We start from the raw sequence: 22,060 nt of genomic DNA, 5'->3' as shown, positions 1-22,060 counted from the left end.
TTTGGGATGAGCCTTACGTTTTACGAAGTTGCGTGGATGAAATCATACGAAGATGTGTGTTCGGGAATGAAAGCCGACAAATCTAGGAGCCTTTTCATAGCGGACCCACCGGTGGACATCATGGAGCATACTGCACTGCTAAGAAGATCTTTGACATTGGGTTTTATTGGCCCACAATTTTTAAAGATGTAGCCCAATATATCAAAGAATGTGATGCATGCCAAAGAGCGGGAAATATTTCATCCCAAAATGAAATGCCACAACAAAGCATTCAAGTGTGTGAAGTATTTTATGTATGGGGGATCGATTTCATGGGACCATTTCCCATGTCAAAAGGCAACAAATATATATTGGTGGCAGTGGATTATGTATCAAAGTGGGCGGAGGCACAAGCTTTACCAACTAACGATGCTCGGGTGGTGGTGCGATTTTTGAAGAAGCTATTTTCAAGATTTGGAGTTCCTAAAGCTCTTATAAGTGATAGAGACACTCATTTTGCCAATAATCAACTAGAAAAGGTGTTAATGAAATATGGGGTAACTCATAAATTCTCTACATCTTACCATCCACAAACTAGTGGGCAAACATAAGTAACCAATAGAGCCTTGAAAAGAATCTTGGAGAGATCGGTGGGGAGCAATCGGAAAGAGTGGTCGGACAAGCTAGATGATGCACTTTGGGCCTTCCGAACAGCTTTCAAAACACCTATTGGTATTACACCATATAGGCTAGTCTATGGAAAGCAATGTCATTTACCGGTGGAAATCGAGCATAAAGCTTTTTGGGCTTTAAAAATGTGCAACTTCAACATAGCGGAGCTTAAGAACAACCGGTTGATGCAAATGAATGCTATTGAGGAACTTAGAAATGAGGCTTATACTAGCTCTTTAATTTATAAAGAGAAAACTAAGAGTTGGCATGACAAGAGGATCAAGGGTAATAAAGAGTTTCATGAAGGGCAAAAGGTGTTGCTTTTTAATTCAAGACTAAAACTTTTCCTGGGCAAACTCAAGTCAAGATGGGATGGTCCTTTTCTAGTGAAGAAGGTATTTCCACATGGTGTTATAGAGTTACTGTCAAAAGATGGTATCCCTTTCAAGGTTAATGGACATAGAGTGAAACGATACGAAGGAGTCCCAAGAAATGAAGACATAGAAGAAGGGCTGCTGCTGGAGGGAATGGCAGAAACGTAGCATGGAAGGAGTCCAGCTAATGACTCCTTAAAAAGAAGTGCTTCCTGGAGGCAACCCGCATTTAGAGTTCGCATTTCTTTCCCCTTTCTTTTCTTTTTAATTTCTTAGGTTTTGTTTTATTTTCATTATTCTTCTGAAAATATGTTTAAAATGATTGCTTGAGGGCAAGCAATGCTCAGAGTGTGGGGTGGTGGTTTTAAAAATCAAAAAAATTAAGTTTTTTTCAAACTGCAAGCCTTACTCGCCAAGTTTATACGCATACTCGGCGAGTACCTCTTTAAAATCCTTAATAATCGCAAAAACATAGATCTACTCGGCGAGTAGAAGTTTTACACGGGTTGTTTACAATCTGTAAATAAGGGTTCTTTTACTGATTTTCACCATAACCTTCATACTCGCCGAACACTTTCTCCTCTCAAGCCATTTCTCCAATTTTTGTTGAATCTCCATCTTTCAAGCATAAAGGTATGATTTTTACTCCCAATACTTGTTAAAGATTGAAGCTTTATCGATTCTTAGTCCTTATTTTTCCCAAAACTCAGATTTGGGGGTTTTCTCCAATTCTAGGGTTTTGATTTTACTATGTATTAAGAGGCATTAGTCAAAATTTCTTATGGATTAGTGTTTAATGGACTTAGTACAACAAACCCCTCTACAAAATTAGATGTTTCAAGTGACCTAATATGGTCCGATTGGAATCTAGTCCCGATGTTCTTCCTACTCGCCGAGTAGTTCATGAACTCGGCGAGTAGGAGCCTTTATAGATCTATTTTGTTTAATTTTAATTGTTAGGTGTTGTTTTTTTGTGCTTTCTTAATGATATTTTGCAGGAACCATGTCTAGAAGAGGCCAAACTTCACGAGGGGGAAGCCAATGAGACATTCCATGGCTTTCTTTTCGCTAAATAACTTCTAAATCCTCACAGGCCGGTGCTAAAAACAGATTGGAAGCTCTAAAGCAAAAGGAGATCCACCTCCCCAATGCAATAAATTGGGATTGGTTGGGAAAGATTGGGTTGGAGGAAGAATTTACGCCATATTTGGTAAAAGCTTGCGATATGGGGGATTCTACCATTATTTGTGACGGATGTTACAATTTTTCAAGATCCAAGAGCCGGTATTCACGGAGTTATGTTGGGAATTCTTCGCTACGATCTCATTCCGGGGTGGTAGTGAATATTATAGTTCCAATGCTATTTCCTTTTCACTTGGTGGGGAGCTGCGACAATGCAGCATGGCGGAGCTTGCATGGAGGATTGACATTTACGATCAAAGTGCTATGTTAAATGAAGATTTTGAATCCTTCTTGGAGCAGTTCCATAAAGACCTCCCTAAATAAGTTGTTGCTTCCACCTGGTGGAACACCATTGCCAACCGGGTATACATTCCATCTTCCGCACAGGAAGGACACATCCGCTCACCAATTCATCGTCTTATATACCGCCTCATTGCTAGTACAATCAATATGAGGAAGGACGATGGAAAGGTCCCGACCCTTGATATCTTCTACCTTTGGAGCATCATTACTCCCGATGTCTTTTGCAAGCTTCCCTACTGCTTAGCCAAATATCTCGCAGACGGGGCTGTCAAAGAAAAGGTGACCTCCAAAATCAATGGAGGAATGTTCATCACGAGGCTCGCGAGATCATATGGGATCTTGGATTTGCAAGAGGCGAGGGCACTAACCGTCATTTCTCCTCCTCCTTTCAACACTACATTATATCGGAGGGCACGGATTGTAGAAAAATTTGGAGATTCTTATGCTATTCCGCATAAAGACGAGGAAGTTATCCCCGAGGAGTCGGGACGACGGGTGAGGCAAAGGAGTGAGCGAGCCCGAGAAGACCCACCGGTTATTCCGATGGAGGATGAGAATGACGGGTGGAACCAAGTTGAATATCGAAGATACTTGGATGACATTAGGAGAGGTGTCAATTACAATAATCAATCATTTGAGTATCTTTTCCAACAAATGAATATCGCCCCAAGACCCAGGCCCGGTTATCCCTATATGGATGAAGAAGGAGAAAAAATGAAGAAGGAGGTAGTGGTGCTGGAGGAGCGAACATGGATGAGGAAGATTGAAGATTGGTTGTTTTGTGTTTTTATTTGTTTTTATGGTGTTTGGTTTTGGATTATCGTTGAACTTGGATAATTATGTTTTTAGGACTTTTATTTGGTTGCTTTCACTTGTGGTTGCATTTTTTTTCAGGTTGGAAGGTTAGGATGCATTTAGAAGTCTTAAGGGTCAAGGTTCAAGTGAGTAATGCTTTAGATAATAGTGCGAAGTGTTTCCATTAAGGTTGAGTCCGTTAGGATTGGGAGTGATAGAGTGTGTTATTACTGAAGTAATTAGAAGAAGAGTCACTGAATTACCCCAATTCAACACCTCAGTCAAGAAGTAAACAAGCAGGACATTTTCTTTTCAACTCAGCGCTTACTCGCCGAGTGCATCTAGCCTACTCGGTGAGTACATCAGTAATTACACGACATCACTGCAAGTTGACGATATACTCGCCAAGTACACGATATACTCGCCGAGTCCATCAACATTTTTCGAATCCCATAGTTGTTTTGGGCACGTTCATTGCAGTCTTATCCAACTTTTTCATGAAGAGTCATTACTGGAGGTTTCTAGGAGCTTTGTCTTACATATTTGAGTCATTTGCAAGTCTACCACACGCGACATGACACCCAATACATGGATAAGCTGTTCCCATGTCTAAAGTCATTCAAAGGAGCTTAATTGAAGAAAATCACCTTCGCAACTACTACCCCAGGGGAGTTTGTTCCAATTCTCTCTATATTTCATATGTTTTTATTTTTCATGCATAACATGCAATGGGGACATTGCATGAATTAAGTGTGGGGTAGGAGTGGTTACATCTTGGTAAATTTAGAATCCTAAAATCCTAATTTAGGTCTATTTTAAAATTTTTGCACTCTTGCATACCAAAAATGTTACTTAGGATTTAATTTAGAAAATTTTGGTAAAAATTAATTAGGATTCCATGTTAGAATTGTGTTGATGATTGCATAAAAACTCAAATGTTTAGTTGAGCCTATATACGTTCTAGTACATTTGTAGCCTCCTTATTCTAGTGAATTCATTGGACAAAAACACGACCTCACTTAGTTTGAAGGATGCAATATGTTTAGCATCGTGTACCATAAATGTATCCAGGAAAATTATTATCGTTAACCAATAAAGGTTGAAGTTGAGCGCCCTTGCTTAAGCATGTAGGGTTTTGAGTGAAAAAAAGTGAGTTACATGTTAAAAAAAAAAAAGAATTACAAGAAAAGTTTGAAGAATTTTTGGAGCATCAAAGTTAAAGTGTGAAGTTAAAAGATCAAAAATTCTGAAGAAATTCAAAAAGTTGAAGATACCAAAAAAATCAAACAACAAGGTGATGAATTCAGAGAAATTAAAGATCAAATGTCAAAGAAGTGAAGAATTCCAAAGAGCTCCAATGTGGTATCATAAGTTGTAATTGTCTAGATTATGTATGCTTGGGTTGCTCAACCAAAAATACCTTGAGGTTAAGAGGTTTTATGCTGATGCATTCGGAGGGATGCATAAAATGAGCATTGTTCGGAAAAAGTGGGCGAATGTTTATGAGGATTGTGAGTATTTAGAGTATGGGGGGTTATTAGAAAAATTTTAGACACAAATGCATGCGTTGCGGTCTTGGCATGATGGTTGGGTTCGATTGGAGTTTTCCTATGTGGTTCTAATGTGTTAAAATTCAGTTTTGCTTGGGGGCAAGCAAAATTCAAGTGTGGGGTATTTTGATATTTGCATAATTAGCCATATGTTTAGCATATATTTTTATTCATTTTTAGCTAATTATGTGCATAATATGGACAAAAGGTACTTAATAATGCTTAAATTGTGTTTTCACTCCAAAAGACATGCTTGGAGGTAAAAAGGAATAAGGAGAAGCAATTAGAGACCAAAGAATGAAGAAAAAGGAAAACCCACACCTACTCGGCGAGTCCACGCACCAACTCGGCGAGTTCATGAGAATGTTCCCGAAGAAAAGTCAAGAATCCTTGCCGTACACGGATTTTACACGCCTACGCGGCGAGTTGGGGGACCTACTCGCCGAGTTGCCCCTGTTTTGTGATAACTATAAATATTGGATCTTAATCCGAATTGAAAACTTTTTCTGGCTTCTTGGAGTTACACCTGCGATTGAAGAACCCTTTGGAGACCTGAAGAACCCTAACCTTTGATCTTTTGAAGACTCAAGGCGAATTAGGTTATATTTTCCACTTAATCTTAGGATTGAATCATTTTTAACTTAGTTAAATTTGTGTTTGAGCTTGTTTCCACTGTAATCATGAGCTAAATTTTTATTGTTTCTGTTTAGGAATAACCAAATTACTCCTATGGTTTAATATTAACTTTTATTGATTGTTTATTAGTGATTTTATTAAATTAAGTTTGTTAAAGAACCTTATGCATTAACCACAACTATTTTCTGTTAATTGGAAAACAATTAAGCTGCATGAACATCTCTTAGTTGTTAACCTCATATGTTTATGTGAACACTTTGTCATATGTCTAGGAATAATGAACATGAAACTATAATTAATTAGAGAATGAGTAAATTAATGTGTGAGCTTGTTTGAGAAACCAACAAACAAGAGGTTAATTGAAACAACCACTTAATTAACCAATTACAAATATTATTTAATCCAAATAATTGAACTAGGGAATTAATTAGTTTAAACAATTGGCCACTGCTTGAAATGATTAATTGTCTAAGGGTTAGTATTAGTGAACATGAATCTAACCACTATAGTCGGTAACCAATAACAATTAATTTATCATACTATTATACAAATAACCATAGGAGTGAATTGGTTGGACCTAAACAAAAACTCTTTATCAAATTTGGTGAATTTTTACTTGTTTTAGTTTTTAGTTAATCACTTGTTATGTGTTGTGTTTAAGTTTCTAGTCTTGTAAAACTAGAGAAAAACCTTTACTTTTATTACTTGCTTAGTTAAAATTAGTTATTAGTTTAATTTTCGTTCCTGAGTTCGACACTCTACTTATCCAACTATACCACTAAAAGGCAGATTCACTGTCTTTGTGTGCTAAATTTATAATTTAAAAGTAGGATTAAAACTAGTGCATTTTACACACATCAATTGTTCTACAAACTCGTCGAGTCCATGCTCCTCAAAACCCAAAACAACCTCGACTCTACTCGTCGAGTCTAGCAACAAATCGATGGGTTCTCCTTCAACTAAACATTCGAACCATCTTTAACCGACTCGCCGAGTTGTAGAACAACTCGTCGAGTCTATCTTCATAAGCTAAGGAGATTGCCTTGGACTCTCCAAGTTCCTACTTGAACTCGTCAAGTACCCTGATCTTCATGTCCATTATGGATACAAACTGGCTGAGTCCTTCTCTAACCCCATTCACTGATCCGACTTATAAACAGAAGGGGTTCGGTTTACGACCCGACTCGTCGAGTCCATGAACTGACTCGCCGAGTCCGTCTTATGACATATCTATTATGCTAATTCCAGTCCATCCCAATACCTCAAACTCATAGATATGGACTCCTTATGCTAGCATTGCACATAAAGTTGCTAACTTTATGTGCATGCAAGGTGTTATGAAGCCAAAACTCTTAATCCAAGCTAGAAAGAAGGTCTAGGTCATGAAATGGGATATCAACTGGATAAAGCCAACAAATTTTACAAATCCGTGAGTATTTTCTTGTATATAATTATACCACAACAGAAAAGATAGATAGAATATGAAACCATCAAAGATTAACACTCTGCTCAACATGTTACAAAGTGTAATGAAAGTTGTAAGCTGTTAACTTGTTTTTAATATTTCTGTACTGTTTTGGAAAAATCACAGAAAAATCATACAAATTCAAAATCGTAGACTCTGGGAGTTTAAGAAATGTGTCTAGTTTGTTCATAAATTTTATCATGATTTTTATATGTCTCTAACTTGTGTGAAAATGTCCATATTCACAGACTGGTCCGGATTTGTAGCTATAGTGATAGGCAGTTTTGTAAAAATCGCCATATAGTGTAGAAAAATCGTATGAACATGTGAAAGTAGTCATTTTAAATAGATAAACCTGAACTATTTGTATCTAATACAGTTTTGAAAACTAAAATGTTTAAGTTAACCAAAAAAGTCTGTGAATGGAGTTAAACTTTTCAGATGAAAGTTGTTGGATGAGTTTAGTTATGTTCTTGGTGTTTTAACTTGTATTCCCCCCCCCCCCCCCTTAAAACTTAAGAAAACATGATAATGTAGGGGTATGAACTCACCTTGTGTGATTTCAGTGGATGGATGTTGAAGAAATGAAGTATTCAACTAAAGAACACTTAGAATGTTGCTAGAAGATTCGAAGATCTAACACAAATATGATGGAGTTTGTGTAAGGGATCTATGACTTGAGTTAAAAGGAAGTGTAATGATCATATGAAAGATGATGATACTTAACAAATGAAGAAGAAAAGTCTTGGAAAAAGCCTTGGAAAAATCGGAATTGGAAGAGAGAAGTTGAGAGAAAAGTGTTTGCTCTTTGGGTGGAAATGAGATAAATGAGTGAGAATGAGGAGAGAGGGTGAGTTTTCCAGTTCTTAGAATGTGAGTATGGCTGGGAAATGAGTGGGAAAGGACTATGAAGTGACTAGGGATAGTGGGGAGGGGTGTGGGTTGGTCATGGAGTGGGTATGGGTGGTTGCTTGTGTCATAAACTAAAGAAAAATCAACACTCCACCTCTTGTACTTCACCCACTGTTCTTGGATAAGATTTATCCCAAAAAACGTGATTAATTAATAAATATGGGGCCTTATATGTTAAAATAAAGTTTTGGGTGAAAACCCCGCGCTAAAATGATGAAAAATGGGCCTAAAACAAAGTCGTAGTCGAAAATCGAGCAAAAAGAGCATTACAACGAGGCTTCTCGGATTGGGTCGGAGGTTCGGTCCTTAGCAGTTTGGACCCGAAGGCAAAGTGGGGAGAAAGGGGTAAGAGGCGAAGGTCTGTGCGAGGTTCGGGTCCGAGAGGACCTTCAGGTTCTGTCCCTGCGAGGCTCAGTCCGAAAGGGTTTCAGTTCGGTCCTAAGGGTTTCGGTCCGAGAGGCTTCGACTCTTCCAGCTTCGGGTTCGGTTCAAGCATTTCGGTTCTTAATAGGTTCGGTCCCTATAGGGGACCTTCGGCCCTAAGAGGGTTCACTCCCTAAGGGGTGGTTTCGGTTCCTTTAGGCTGTTTTACCCATTTTTACCCCGTTTTAAGCGATTTTTGACCCGGTTAAGGGTCGGGATGACCCGAATGGTTACAAAAAGTCACGGGAACTTTTGAGAGAGATTTAGGAGAGATTTTTAATAAAGAGAGATAGAGTGAAAGAGATTGGGAGAAACTTCTTTTGTGACCTTTTTGAGTGCTTAGCTCCGCAACGCAAGGTCCGTAAGCCCCGTTAAGCCATGTTTAAAGATCTTATACACTTCCGATGAGTATGCAACATTGTTTTATCGATTTGGTTCGTTACTTACCATAGTTTTAGGTTAATGAAATCTAGATATATGAACTTTTCAATTGATGATTTCTCATTAGCATAACGAGTTGTATAGTAATTACCTAACGTAAGCCCTAGCACACAAGGGTTAGTTGAGTTGACCGGTTTGACTTGTTGACTTTATTTGACTTTGACTTGACCAGAATTTGACGGTTGTCACAAGTTTTTCGTGCTAAGTTAGAGGATCTTAAGAAACAACTCTTCACAAATCACATCCTCGGCGTGGTGGGTTCATACGTTTATGTCATTGAGTTTCAAAAACGTGGTTTGCCGCATGCACATTTCCTCCTGATAATGAGACCTCCATACAAGCTTACTAACGCTGACCATTACGACAAAATAGTATCTGCTGAAATTCCAGATCCAAAAAAGTATCCTGAAATGCACGAATTAGTCGTGTCACACATGATCCATGGTCCTTGCGGTGGCTTAAACTCTGATTGTCCTTGTATGAATAACGAGCAAAAGAAATGTCGTTTTAGATACCCTCGGCAATTCAATGAAACCACGTTACAAGGAAAGGACTCATATCCTGTTTACCGAAGGAGAGATAATGGTATAGAGGTGGACGTACGGGGCAATAAGATGGATAACAAGTGGGTTGTCCCATATAACCCAAAGTTGTTAATGATAACCTTTGTGAAATATGTGTTTAAGTATATTTACAAGGGTCATGACAAACAAATTATCAATATTGATCCGGATGGACAACTTGTCGCTATTAATGAGATAAAACGGTTTCAGGATGCACGATATCTCTCACCTCCAGAGGCCATGTGGAGGATTTTTAGCTTCCCTCTTTCTCAGATCCACCCTTTTTGTGATGGCTTTGCAGGTGCATCTCCCAAATCAGCAGATGGTTAGGTTCAGGGAGGATGATACGATGACTAGCGTTGTTGAGAAGGAGAAAGATATGAGATCCATGTTGACTGTTTTTTTTCTAAAAAATAAAGAAGATACCACTGCGAGAGAGATAAAATATAGAGATTTTCCAAAAAAAATTACGTCGGATCCGAGCTCACCTTGTTGGCATCATTGAAAACAAGGATTAATGCGGGGTCGTATGGTTTCCGCCAACCCCGTTGAAGGGGAGCGATACTACTTTCGCCTAATTTTATTGCATATTAGTGGGCCTACATGTTTTCAAGATCTCTACACAATCAACAATGTACAACACCCAACATTTCAGAAAGCAACTCTTGAAAGAGGATTAATAGAGTCTGATGATGGTTTATCACAATGTCTTACAGAGGTATCTTTATTTCAAGCTCTTATTGCTCTTAGAATGATGTTTGCAACGATATTGAATTTTTGTGAGCCAGGAGATGTTTGTAGGTTATGGGATGACCACTACAATGCTCTTTCGGAAGATTATAGGCAACAATATGGAAGTATTGAGAGAGTCCAAAATATGGTCCTCATCAACATCAAGATATTCCTACAATCTATGAATGACAACATTGATTGTTTTGATCTTCTAAAGATAAATGAAAATGTCGATTTAGAATCTGGAGTTTTTCGTGAGGTACAAGAGGAATGCTCTATTATTTTAGAATTAGAACATTTACAAGCCCGGGATTTTCTCAATCCTGAACAAAAATTTGCGTATGATGAGATAATGCGGCATGTCCATAGTAATATTCCAGGAGTTTTCTTCATAGACGGTCCCGATGAATCAGGAAAAACATTTTTGTACAAAGATTTACTTGCTGATATTCGTTCGTGTGGTTATATTGCACTGGCGACCGCTTCATCGAGTGTTGCGGCTAATAACATGCCTGGGGGAATAGCAACTCACTATCGCTTTAAACTTCCTATTAATCTGGAAAATAACTCGGTCTGCAAGATTTCAAGACAAAGTGGCATTGCTCAACTGCTTCGGACTGCAAAAGTAATCACATGGGATGAAGCGTCGATGACTAAAAGACATGCGTTGGAGGCGGTTGACCGAACAATGAAAGATATCACTGGGGTGATGCTCCCATTTGGTGGAAAGATAATGGTTTTGGGAAGTGATTTCAGACAAGTTTTGTCTATCGTTAGACGTGGAACACAAGCACAGATTGTGGATTCTAGCATACAAATGTCGCCTCTTTGGTCTTCGATTATCAAGTTGCGGTTAACTATAAATATACGAGTACTAACCGATCCATGGTTCTTAGACTTTTTTTAACGTGTCGGTGATGGAGTTGAAGAAACAGTGCAGGGAAATTTTATTTGCATCCCTGATGATATGGTAATTCCCTTCACTAAAAAAGAAAAGTCATTGAATGCTTTGATTGATGCAATCTTTCCATCCTTGAAAATTAATAGATCTCAAACCGATTATATTATTTCGCATGCAATATTATCCACAAGAAATGATAGTGTCATTGAGATTAATGATTTATTGATCGGCCGATTCCATGAAGAAAAGAAAAATTACTTCAGTTTTGATGAAAAGACATAAATAACTTATATATCATATGGAATTAAATTACTTAAGTTTTGATGAAGCTGAAGACATAAATAACTTATATCATGTGGAATTCTTGAACACACTCAGTGTTAGTGGTTTACCCCTCATTACCTACGACTGAAAGTTGGATGCCCAATAATATTGTTACGGAATCTCGACCCATCAAATGGATTGTGTAACGGCACCCAGTTGATATGTAAATATTTTCAACAAAATGTATAGATGTTGAAATAGCTGTTGGTCAGCATGCTGGAAAGAGAGTTTTTTTGCTAATGATTCCTCTATATCTATTCGAAGATGATATATTCAAGTATATCACAAATCTATTCATAAACTACTTATCAATTTCACATATATCACAACCAATGTTGCAAAATTCGTTATCGTTTCCAGGAACAATAATTTGGTTTAAACAGACAGAACTCAGATAGAATAGGATCGGAATTGATTTTTACGAGTTTAACCGATTACAAGTTTTTTTGACCGATTTTTCATTAGCTGTCCGATCCTAAATCACAAATCTATTCATAAACTACTTATCAATTTCACATATATCACAACCAATGTTGCAAAATACGTTATCGTTTCCAGGAACAATAATTTGGTTTAAGCGGACAGATCTTGGATAGGATAGGATCGGAGTTGATTTTGATTTTTACTGAGTTTAACCGATTACAAGTTTTTTTGACCGATTTTTCATTAGCTGTCTCAGTCGCTTTTCAATTCCGTTTAATGGGCCGCTACGTTTAATGGACAACTTAAACCAATTTTACAGCACTATCACAACAAATATCACAGCCCACGCGTGACCCTCAAACTTGTAGAGGAAATACAGTGTTGATTGTTTTATAACTTATTAAAAACTGCTTTCGCAGTCTACCATTCTTATGTTTTGACACATCCATTATTTTCCTCTAATATCCTCCTCTATGAAAGAGAGTGAACATGTTCCATCATCGATGACCGAATTATGTTGGGAATGTTATGTTTGTTATAGATAATCTTGGCTAGTCAAAATAAACGCACAAAAAATAATTACAACGGCCAAATGAGACGGAGATGAATAAGTAGTTGGTTAATAACACATATAACCAAATACGATCTATATTGTGTTTGATTTAATTAAAACTTGCTTTTTTGTCATTCAACATAAAAATTAAAACAGAAAAAACTATTAACACTTTTACAAAAACGATTACAAAAAATACAATTTAGAAATTTCAGGACAAACGAATTAACCTTCTTCTCACCTACACTCCACTTCACGTAATTCTAAAATACTAACAGTTAGATAATGAATCAACGCAGAATGTAAAACTAAGGACTATACATGCTACTAAAGATAAAGGCAAACAAAATATGGAAGAAACATAAATTCATTCGCAAGAATCTGAACAATAGCCAACTTTGGAATCGTCTATGAAGATGCCAAAAGAACAAACACAAAACATTGTAAATGCAGACACATATATACCCACAACAAACGAATAGACATCAGATTCTCTTATAACAATGTCAATCTTCATAAAAGAAGATATACATCAACCAAAAAAGAATCAGATGTCTACTCATTAATTGTAGTATTGTGTAACATGTATACGGTATACCCCTCAACCAAATTTACCAATAAAAAAGCAACTCTCGCGCATATTTCGAATCAAACTATGGAAATGATGACATACATCAAGAATCAGAAGATTAGGGGAAAAAAGTGGTATATTGTCAGATCACAAAATTTCATCAAGATGTTATCAGACAGGGATAACTGTGTAAATATATGATCTCATCATTCAAAATCCACTTACCATAAGCAATCAATATCTCAATCAAATCAATTAAATTTAGCATTTGATAAAAAAAAAATTGAAGAAAAATGAAAATAGCCTCAGACCGTCCTAGTTCATGATTTTCAACAATTTAGCTAATGTAAAAACTAGCTTTCAGTAAACCATAATTATAAACTGTCATCAATGGCCATAAACAAATGAAAAATCGATATTTCTGATGCGCTATGCACATCGGTTAGATTATCAAAACGAAATAACACGAATGTTCAGGAAACGGATTAGAGAGCAGAAAAAGAAAATTAAAATCGATGAGAACAATTTGAGAAACAACACAGTTTTTAAAGAAATCAACAACGGAATATGAACAAAAAGGAAGACTATCTTAGACTGAAAAGGGTAGATGCGAGATGGATTGATTTTTTAGGGTTATGAACGCTCGTTTTATAACTTGCTTGTGCAGTGGTGGAGATTGATCGGATCGTTATACTCACGCCGTAGTTGACCTAAGCGGCTAAGCCCAGTGAAGCTTTGGGCTTCCATTGGAATATAATTTCACACTCCAAAGTCCAATCCATAACCGATTGATAGTTGTAAGAAATATTTATTTTAGTTTTGTAGATTTTTTTAACTTTGTGAAAAGAAATATATTAGAATTTGTTAAAATAATCAAGATCGTGAAGTTGATTATATAAAAAGTATTTTCGTGTCGGAAAACTTAATTTCATGAATTTACTATCATTATTTGCAAAATTTAGATTATTTTGTGAGACTTTGAAAATATAATTAAATATGATCGGTTTAGTAAAAAGTTCTATTAAGCGGTGTCTTCGCTCTTTAAGGTCGAGGGTTCAAATTTTATCGTGGATATAGGTGAAATTTAGATGTTATTTTAGGAGTAGATTATATATTTATATTTGCTTGTTCAAAAAAAAAAACTTTATGAAGCGAATGATATAAGTGTTGATGAATGATTTGATGATGACAATATCAGTAAAAATGTGATGGCATCAATAACAAATCTGCCAAAGTGAACCAACAGCTCATAATGAGATGAAATGTGCACACGACATGTAAAATCTAAAATTGACCGATTAAGAAAATCATAGTTTCGCCAAAATGTGTGGTGTTTTTCGACTATTTGGGATCGTTTTGGGTCTACAAAACATGTTTATTCTAAAAAAATCAATAGTTTTTTTTTTTTTTTTTATAATTTTTTTATATTTGATTTAGGTAATTGATTATGAATCTTATTATTATCAAGTAGAAGAAACTCCGCCGTGCCGTTGGTGCCGTCTGAATATTCAAAGACTTAGGGTATAGTCTGTAGTGTTTGCGTTAATCTAAAAGAAAAAAGTACATGTAAAATACATATATATTAATGACATAGAAGCTGATCTAGAACCCAATATATGAACGAATAAAATATGGAGTCATACATATTGAACAACAATGGCAAAAAAAAAAAACGTTCATGTAAACACTTGGAACGGCTACAAATACGGTTGATCATCTTTCGGGAGGTTCTTGATGGTTTTCTTCATATCATGGATCGACTCCGTTGTCCTTTTTTGTATGTTGTGGATATCATTTGTTATTTCTTTGATATATATATATATATATATATATATATATATATATATATATATATATATATATATATATATATATATATATATATATATATATATATATATATAATTATAATAATCATGTTTCTAAATCAAAACTTCGATCCATGAGCATATCATATCAGTTATATATAGTAACAGTTACACTTGTTAGGGCAATAATCACCTTCTTTCAATCATCTTTTAGGAGTGAGTCGTTAGGCTGCACTAAAACTACATTTTATTGCCCATTTATGAACAAAAATTAGAGAAAGGATTTATCCTATGCTTTGGATAAAACTAAGGTCTGGGTATGGAAATATTTACCTGATAGTAAGTTGAAATATGACACCCTTTGGGACCCGCATCTAGTTAAAAACCTGTTCCAATAGAAAAATGTTATAAGTAAAAAAAAAATCCTAAACTCATAAATCATATAAAATCGGTTTGATTAAAACAACACTTTAAATGAACGTAAATTAAAGGAATAACCAACATGAAATATTATTTCTGTGAGAAGTTTGATGAATTTCAATCATGGTGGGAAGCAGGTCTTACATTCCCTTTGCTATGCTTTGAGGCATATAGTATGTCTCGTTTGTTTTGATCTTTAAACATAAGACTTTATACAATATAAGTATATTTCCATCTAACCATAATTCTTTCATTTAACATATACACCCATGTGGTATATACCCATAAGTACACATCGTCATTTCTCAAATTACACATTATTTTAGCCATTTAAATGTATATATATATATATATATATATATATATATATATATATATATATATATATATATATATATATATATACACACACACACACACACACACACATGCATATTGTTGGAATAGTGTCTAAGGCTACAACTATATTTGGAAAGTACTTGACCCGATTGAGCATGGTCCTTTTGGGTTGCCTTCACCATAGCAACTTAATAGGATGATTTACAATGAGAGTTGAAATATTATAAGGAATAATAATATTGTTATTTGATTAATATAAGTCATAAATTAATTAGGAATTAATTTGGTGACTTAAGGAGATTAATTGAATAGAAGGACATAAATTGTCAAGTGTATATGATAGTTGTACTTTAGGCTATAATCCCTTATGTATAAGGGGTGGATGATTTTAGGGGCTTAGGATAGACCTAAAATCCGTCCAAGGCTTATCATGAAAGGGATTAGGATTGCTTAGGGCCTAAGTAATCCAATTAGGGTTTAAAGGTGAAACCCTAGGAGCTTTACAAGTATAAATAGACCCTAGGGTCATGGAAATCGGTACCCTTGTCACTAAAGGAACCCTGGCCGAATTCTAGTTCCCTCCCCACTCTCTCAAATCATCCTCTTGCTAGTTGGTGTTTGTAAACCATTAGAGGAGTGACAGTTGTGACTCTAAAGCTCTAAGGACAAGAAGATCAAGCAAGTGATCTAAGGTAAACTTATGACTCTGATTTCTTAATGTTATTATGATAGAATGACCATTAGAAGTCTTGGACTCATGCATGTTCAATTACAGAAACCTAGATCCAAGCATTAGGGTTTTGTATGTGCACATAGGGATGTTCATATGGCTAAAACCCATCAGTGGTATTAGAGCCTAGATTGGTTTCTATTGAATTGATGCATTGATTGCTTGTTTGATGCTTGCAAAATTCGAATTTTGTGTTCCTGCCTGATGAACTCGGCGAGTTCCATAGTGGACTCGGCGAGTAGGCCTCAACTCGGCGAGTCCATTGTGGTACTCGACGAGTTCGAGCGTCAGAAAGAGCTAATTTCAGGATTTCTTGCTGTTTATCCTTTGGATACTTACCTTAATCATATTAGGTCAATATAAATCCGATTTTAAGATATATTTGAGTATATCCTTGACCTAATTGAAGATATTTATCAATTAATTAAATATTAGTTTCCTTATGTGATAATTGATTAATTATTTTAATTAAATTGGTAAATTGTTTTGCAAGAAATAATTAAATAAATCAAATATGGATAATTATGTGATTAAATGTTAATTTAGATTATTTGTTATTTGATCCTCTATGTTTTGAAAAGTTTTGAACCTGCCCTCAAGTTTTGAAATTTATGTTTTATGATTAAAAGTTTAATTTGAAGAATTTAAATTTCAAACCCTAGATTTTTACAAGTTTAAAATTCAACTCTATACTAATATAATATTACAAGATTGATATATATATATATATATATATATATATATATATATATATATGATTAAAAAGCTAGTCTTACTGTTAGTAGGCCTCATTCACGAAGCCGGTCTATAAGGTGGGTATAAGGTTGTTGCCTATAAAATGGCGCTTAATGGGTGTAAACTCACACCCACCGCTTGCTTGATCGGTGGAGGGTCGTTAGCCGAACGGGTAGGATAGGACAACCTCATCTCCTCATTGAAAGTATAATATGAAATACAAAGTAACTACATGTTTTTTTTCAAAAAAAATTCCCAATCCTAGTTACTTTATGAAAAGTGAATTGCAATCCCATGAAATTACACTTTGCAACATTGCTAAGAAATTAGTGGAGCGTGTGTGGTTTACCAGCACACTAATTGGTTCTAAGCAAAAGTGGCAAAGGGTGATTCATTGTTTATCATAGTTCGATGGAGCGTGTGTGGTTTACCGGCACATCGAATAGGTGATTGTTACAATGAAGGCACCATGTGAATTTGCATGGTAATTCACACCCACTTTGTGATCCTCGATATCCCAATCACAAACGAGAGGGGCATATTGAGATTTAAACATGCCATTGAAAAGTTTGAATGAATCTCATCCAAACCTAGGAATTCTCAATACATTTAGAACTTAAAGTTATGTTTTCATGGTGGAGATTTAGTGAATCTTCACTCACTTACCTTCAAATTGTTTGCATGTTAGATTACGGCATACCTTTCTAATATGTAAATATTGTTGTTGGATCCTAGCCCTAATTTTCTTATTGGGTGATAATTAGGGATCCAAATTCTAATCTATCTTTGTCCTTTCTATTTGTAGATGTCGAACGTGAACAACGTTGCTGCAAGCTCGTTCACATTGATGAGCCTTTGCCAAAAGGTAACTTTCGATGGGACAAACTTTAGCGAATGGATAAGATACATTCGCACGATTGCTCGCTACGAGGACAAGGAGTATGTCCTCGATGAGAAGCTCGAAAAGATCAATCCTGAAATCGCTAATCCGGCTGAATCACCGCTTTTGAAACTCATGAGTGTGATGCAACGAAGGTTCATTGCATCATGATAGCCACTATGAACTCCGAATTCCAAAAGTCCTACGAGGACATGTATCCGTACGAAATGAACCAAGACTTGTTGGAGAGATACCACCAAAACGCGAGGCAAGAACGTTACGAGATCTTCACTAACATGATCTCCGCTAAAATGGGTCATGGTGAATCTCTAACCGTGCACCTGCAAAAGATGCAAAGGTACGTCGATCGTCTTCGCAAGTTGAATGTTGACTTTGGGGAAGACTTGGCAATCGACATGGTGCTTCACTCCTTGCCTCCGTGTTACAACCAATTTCAGATGACCTACCACATGAACAAAGAAGAGGTCACCCTAAGTAAGATCCAAGGTCTCCTTAGGGTTGCTGAGAGCAATCTCAAGGACAAGTCTGTTGCACCCACTCCCAATCCACCCGTTGCTCTTGTTTTGGCCATTGGGCAAGGAAGAGGAAAGAAGAGGAAGGCTCCGTCTAAGAGCCACCGCAAGGGAAAGTCCCGAGATGGTTCCTCCTCTAGTGGGACCAAATTTGATCCCGCTAAGCCTAACTCTAACCCAAAGGAGGAAGAGTGCCACCATTGCCACAAAATAGGGCATTGGAAGAGAAGCTGCTCAGAGTACCTGCAAGCTATCAAGGAAGGGAAGATCAAGCCGTCTTTCGCAGGTATATATACAATTAAATCTAATGATTCATCTCATGCTATTTCTTGGGTCCTAGATACTGGGTGTGGTTACCACATTTGTTCTGAATTGCAGGGACAAAGAAGAAATAGGGATGTGGAGCATGGAAGAATAAATCTAATCATGGGGAACAGAAGATCGTCGCCTGTGACCAAGATTGGAGTGTATTCTCTAGTGCTTATGAATGGTTTATGTTTAGATTTAAACAATTGTTGCTATTCTCCAGAAATGGCAAGAAACATCATTTCATTTCATGGTTTGTTTAGACAAGGATTTAGATTTTCTTTTAATAATGAGAATGGTTCTATTTGTGCTTATCTAAATGGTGTCTTATATTTTGAAGCAATACCATGTAATGGAATTTATGAAACTGTTATGATTGTAGATAACCTAGGAAATGATGTTTTATGCATGGATTCTTCCAATAGTATGGATAGAGCATCCTTGTGACATTGTCGTCTTGGACATGTCAACAAGAAGCACATAGCCCAACTCCAAAAGGATGGAGTGTTGGAGTCATTCAACCTTAGGGAAGATGACACGTGCGAATCTTGTTTACTTGGAAAGATGACCAAGTCACCCTTCACTAGCTCATGTGAAAGGGGTGAGGGTTTATTAGACCTAATACATACCGATGTATGTGGACCATTTAGATCAACCACAAAGGATGGGAACCGCTTCTATGTGACTTTTACCGATGACTATAGTAGATATGGATATATCTACTTAATCAAGCAAAAGTCAGAAACATTTGAAAAGTTCAAAGAGTTCAATAATGAAGTGGAGAATCAACTGGGCAGGAAAATCAAGATACTTCGATCCGATCGAGGAGGAGAGTACCTAAGTCTTGAATTCCACGACTATATAAAAGAGTGTGGAATAGTTTCACAATTGACGCCACCTAGGACACCACAATTGAATGGTGTGGCAGAAAGGCGTAATCGAACCTTGTTAGACATGGTCCTCTCTATGATGAGTCGTGCTTCACTATCTATCTCATTCTGGGGGTATGCATTAGAGACTGCCGCCCATATCCTTAACCGAGTCCCTACTAAGAAGGTTGCCAAAACACCTCACGAGATGTGGATAGGGAAAGCTCCCTCGTTAGCACATATCAAGGTTTGGGGTTGCGAGGCTTTCGTAAGACGAGATACTCACGACAAGCTCAAACCTCGTAGTGAGCGATGTATTTTCATCGGCTACTCGCATAGAAACTCCGGTTGAACCGATTAACGAGTCCTTACCTCTTAGACGTTCTGAAAGAGTTAGAGTTCAACCCCACTTTTATGGTTTTCATATTACTACCGAAGGGGACACGTATATTAGTGATGGTACACTAATAAATCTAGATGAACCTAATAGTTGTAAGGAAGCCATGGCAGGCCCGGAGTCTGCAAAATGGAAAGAGGCAATAGACAGCGAGATCCAGTCTATGTATGAAAACCAAGTTTGGAATTTGGTTGATTATGTACCCGGATGTAAGACCGTTGGGTGCAAATGGATCTTCAAGAAGAAGACCAACGTGGATGGAAACGTACACAGATATAAGACGCGATTGGTTGCGAAGGGTTTTACTCTAACTCCTGGAGTTGACTATGATGAGACCTTCTCACCAGTTGCGAAGATAAAATCTATTAGAGTGATGCTAGCAATTGCCGTATTTCATGATTATGAGATTTGGAAAATGGATGTCAAAACCGTTTTCCTTAATGGGAAGTTGGTTGAGGATGTTTACATGGCTCAGCCAAAGGGTTTTGTTGATCCAAAGCATCCAAATAGAGTGTGTAAGCTTGAGAAGTCCATTTATGGACTTAAGCAAGCATCTCGCAGATGGAATCTTTGCTTCAATGAGAAAGTCAAAGAGTTTGGATTTGCACGAGGTGAAGATGAATCATGTGTATATGTCAAGGCTAGTGGGAGTATAGGTAGGTTTCTAGTTTTGTATGTCGATGACATACTGCTCATAGGAAACGACATCCCGACACTGCAGGAGATTAAGTCCTGGCTCGGGAAGTGCTTCGCTATGAAGGACCTCGGAGAGGCTTCCTGTATTCTGGGAATAAGGATAGTGAGAGAACGAAGTAAGAGACTAATAGGACTTAGTCAGAACACTTACTTAGATAAAGTACTAAAACATTTTAGTATGGAAAACTCGAAGAAGGGAGAATTACCGATACAATATAATGCCAAGTTGAATAAGACTCAAAGTCCGAGTACCGAAGCCGAAATAGCAGAAATGAGCCGAGTACCATACGCTTCTGCAGTTGGCTCAATCATGTATGCTATGACTTGTACTCGCCCTGATGTAGCCTTTGCTTTGAGCATGGTTAGTAGATATCAAGGGAACCCTGGCAGATCCCATTGGATTACGGTGAAGAATATCCATAAGTACCTTCGGAGGACCAAGGAATCATTTTTAGTCCTCAGAGGGAGTGATGAATTGAAGGTACGAGGGTATAGTGACGCCAGCTTTCAGACCGACAGGGACAACTACCGTTCGCAATCGGGCTGGGTCTTTACCGTGAATGGAGGAGCAGTAACTTGGAAAAGTTCCAAGCAATAAACTGTAGCTGATTCAACATGTGAATCAGATACATCACAGCGAGCGAAACATCGAAAGAGGAAATATGGTTAAAGAACTTCATTGGTGATCTTGGAATTGTACCTACCATAAAGGAGCCCATGGAGATTTTCTGTGATAATGAAGGAGCGGTTGCCTTGACCAAGGAACCAAGGGATCATGGTAGATCTCGACATATCGACAAAAAATATCACTTTATAAGACATCGTGTAGAAGAAGGACAACTCGTGGTGAAGAGGATATCATTAGAAGATAACCCAACAGATCCGCTTACGAAGGGACTGAGCAGAGTTAAGCACTTGCAGCATGCTAGGGGCATTAGGCAGAAGGATGATATTAGTATAGATTAGATAGTGTTAGAAACGTGTGATAGATAAATGTAATTAACATTTGATGATTAAATAAAAGAGTATTATTTATGAGTAATGTTACTGTCTTATGTTAATTGTTTAACCATTGTTTCACTTTGCATGTTTTGACGTCCAGAATAATTGAGTTTATTAAGAATAATCGAATGATTCAAATTGTCCACAATCGTTCATATGTTGGAAGTAGGTATGAATGAAGATTGTCATGAATTGGTGTGTAGATTGTCTAAATGGTATTAGACATAGCAAAAGTTTGTTGCAGCGTTCATGAGTACTTATGAACTAGTTTTGAGCATTGGAACAAACCCGCACTTGCTGGAATCACCTTATGGAATGTGATAAAAGGGTGATCGCAAGACGATAATATCATATGGTCTTAAAACCTAGATATATGGTTTGTTATTTGTTAATTGGTTGTACATTGATAATACGAAACTGCATCAGTAACTTGATGTTATAAAACGCATTGTTGTGTATAGTTGGTTAATGAATAAGTAAATGCATATAAGTCGAAGTTTATATGTTACTTTTATCCTAAGAAGGAAAAAGCGATATCTCGGCCGC

At 36.8% G+C, this 22,060-nt stretch overlaps 1 protein-coding gene and 2 non-coding genes across 3 annotated transcripts; 1 reads left to right on the top strand and 2 right to left on the bottom strand.

Annotated features, from left to right (window-relative positions):
* Positions 1 to 9,812: 9,812 nt before the first annotated feature.
* On the top strand, positions 9,813 to 14,240 carry LOC145045239 (uncharacterized). The gene is made up of 2 exons (XM_078993581.1): positions 9,813 to 10,879; positions 14,237 to 14,240. The coding sequence occupies exons 1-2, from the start codon at positions 9,813 to 9,815 to the stop codon at positions 14,238 to 14,240; spliced, it is 1,071 nt and encodes a 356-aa protein (XP_078849707.1).
* LOC144999290 (small nucleolar RNA R38) lies at positions 12,935 to 13,017 on the bottom strand. The gene has a single exon (XR_013660803.1). It is a non-coding gene; the product is annotated as a small nucleolar RNA R38 (small nucleolar RNA).
* Positions 13,102 to 13,194, bottom strand: LOC144999308 (small nucleolar RNA snoR20a). Its single transcript, XR_013660821.1, has one exon. It is a non-coding gene; the product is annotated as a small nucleolar RNA snoR20a (small nucleolar RNA).
* Positions 14,241 to 22,060: the final 7,820 nt, after the last annotated feature.

The sequence above is a fragment of the Lactuca saligna genome, chromosome 5, assembly GCF_052625555.1.
Source record: "Lactuca saligna cultivar CGN05327 chromosome 5, ASM5262555v1, whole genome shotgun sequence".
NCBI classification, from domain to species: Eukaryota; Viridiplantae; Streptophyta; class Magnoliopsida; order Asterales; family Asteraceae; genus Lactuca; species Lactuca saligna.
This window is presented reverse-complemented; position numbering and strand designations above follow the sequence as displayed.

What these genes read in the sequence shown, in the direction of transcription:
- LOC145045239 (XM_078993581.1), top strand. Translation starts at nt 9,813, where the DNA reads ATGCGGGGTCGTATGGTTTCCGCCAACCCCGTTGAAGGGGAGCGATAC.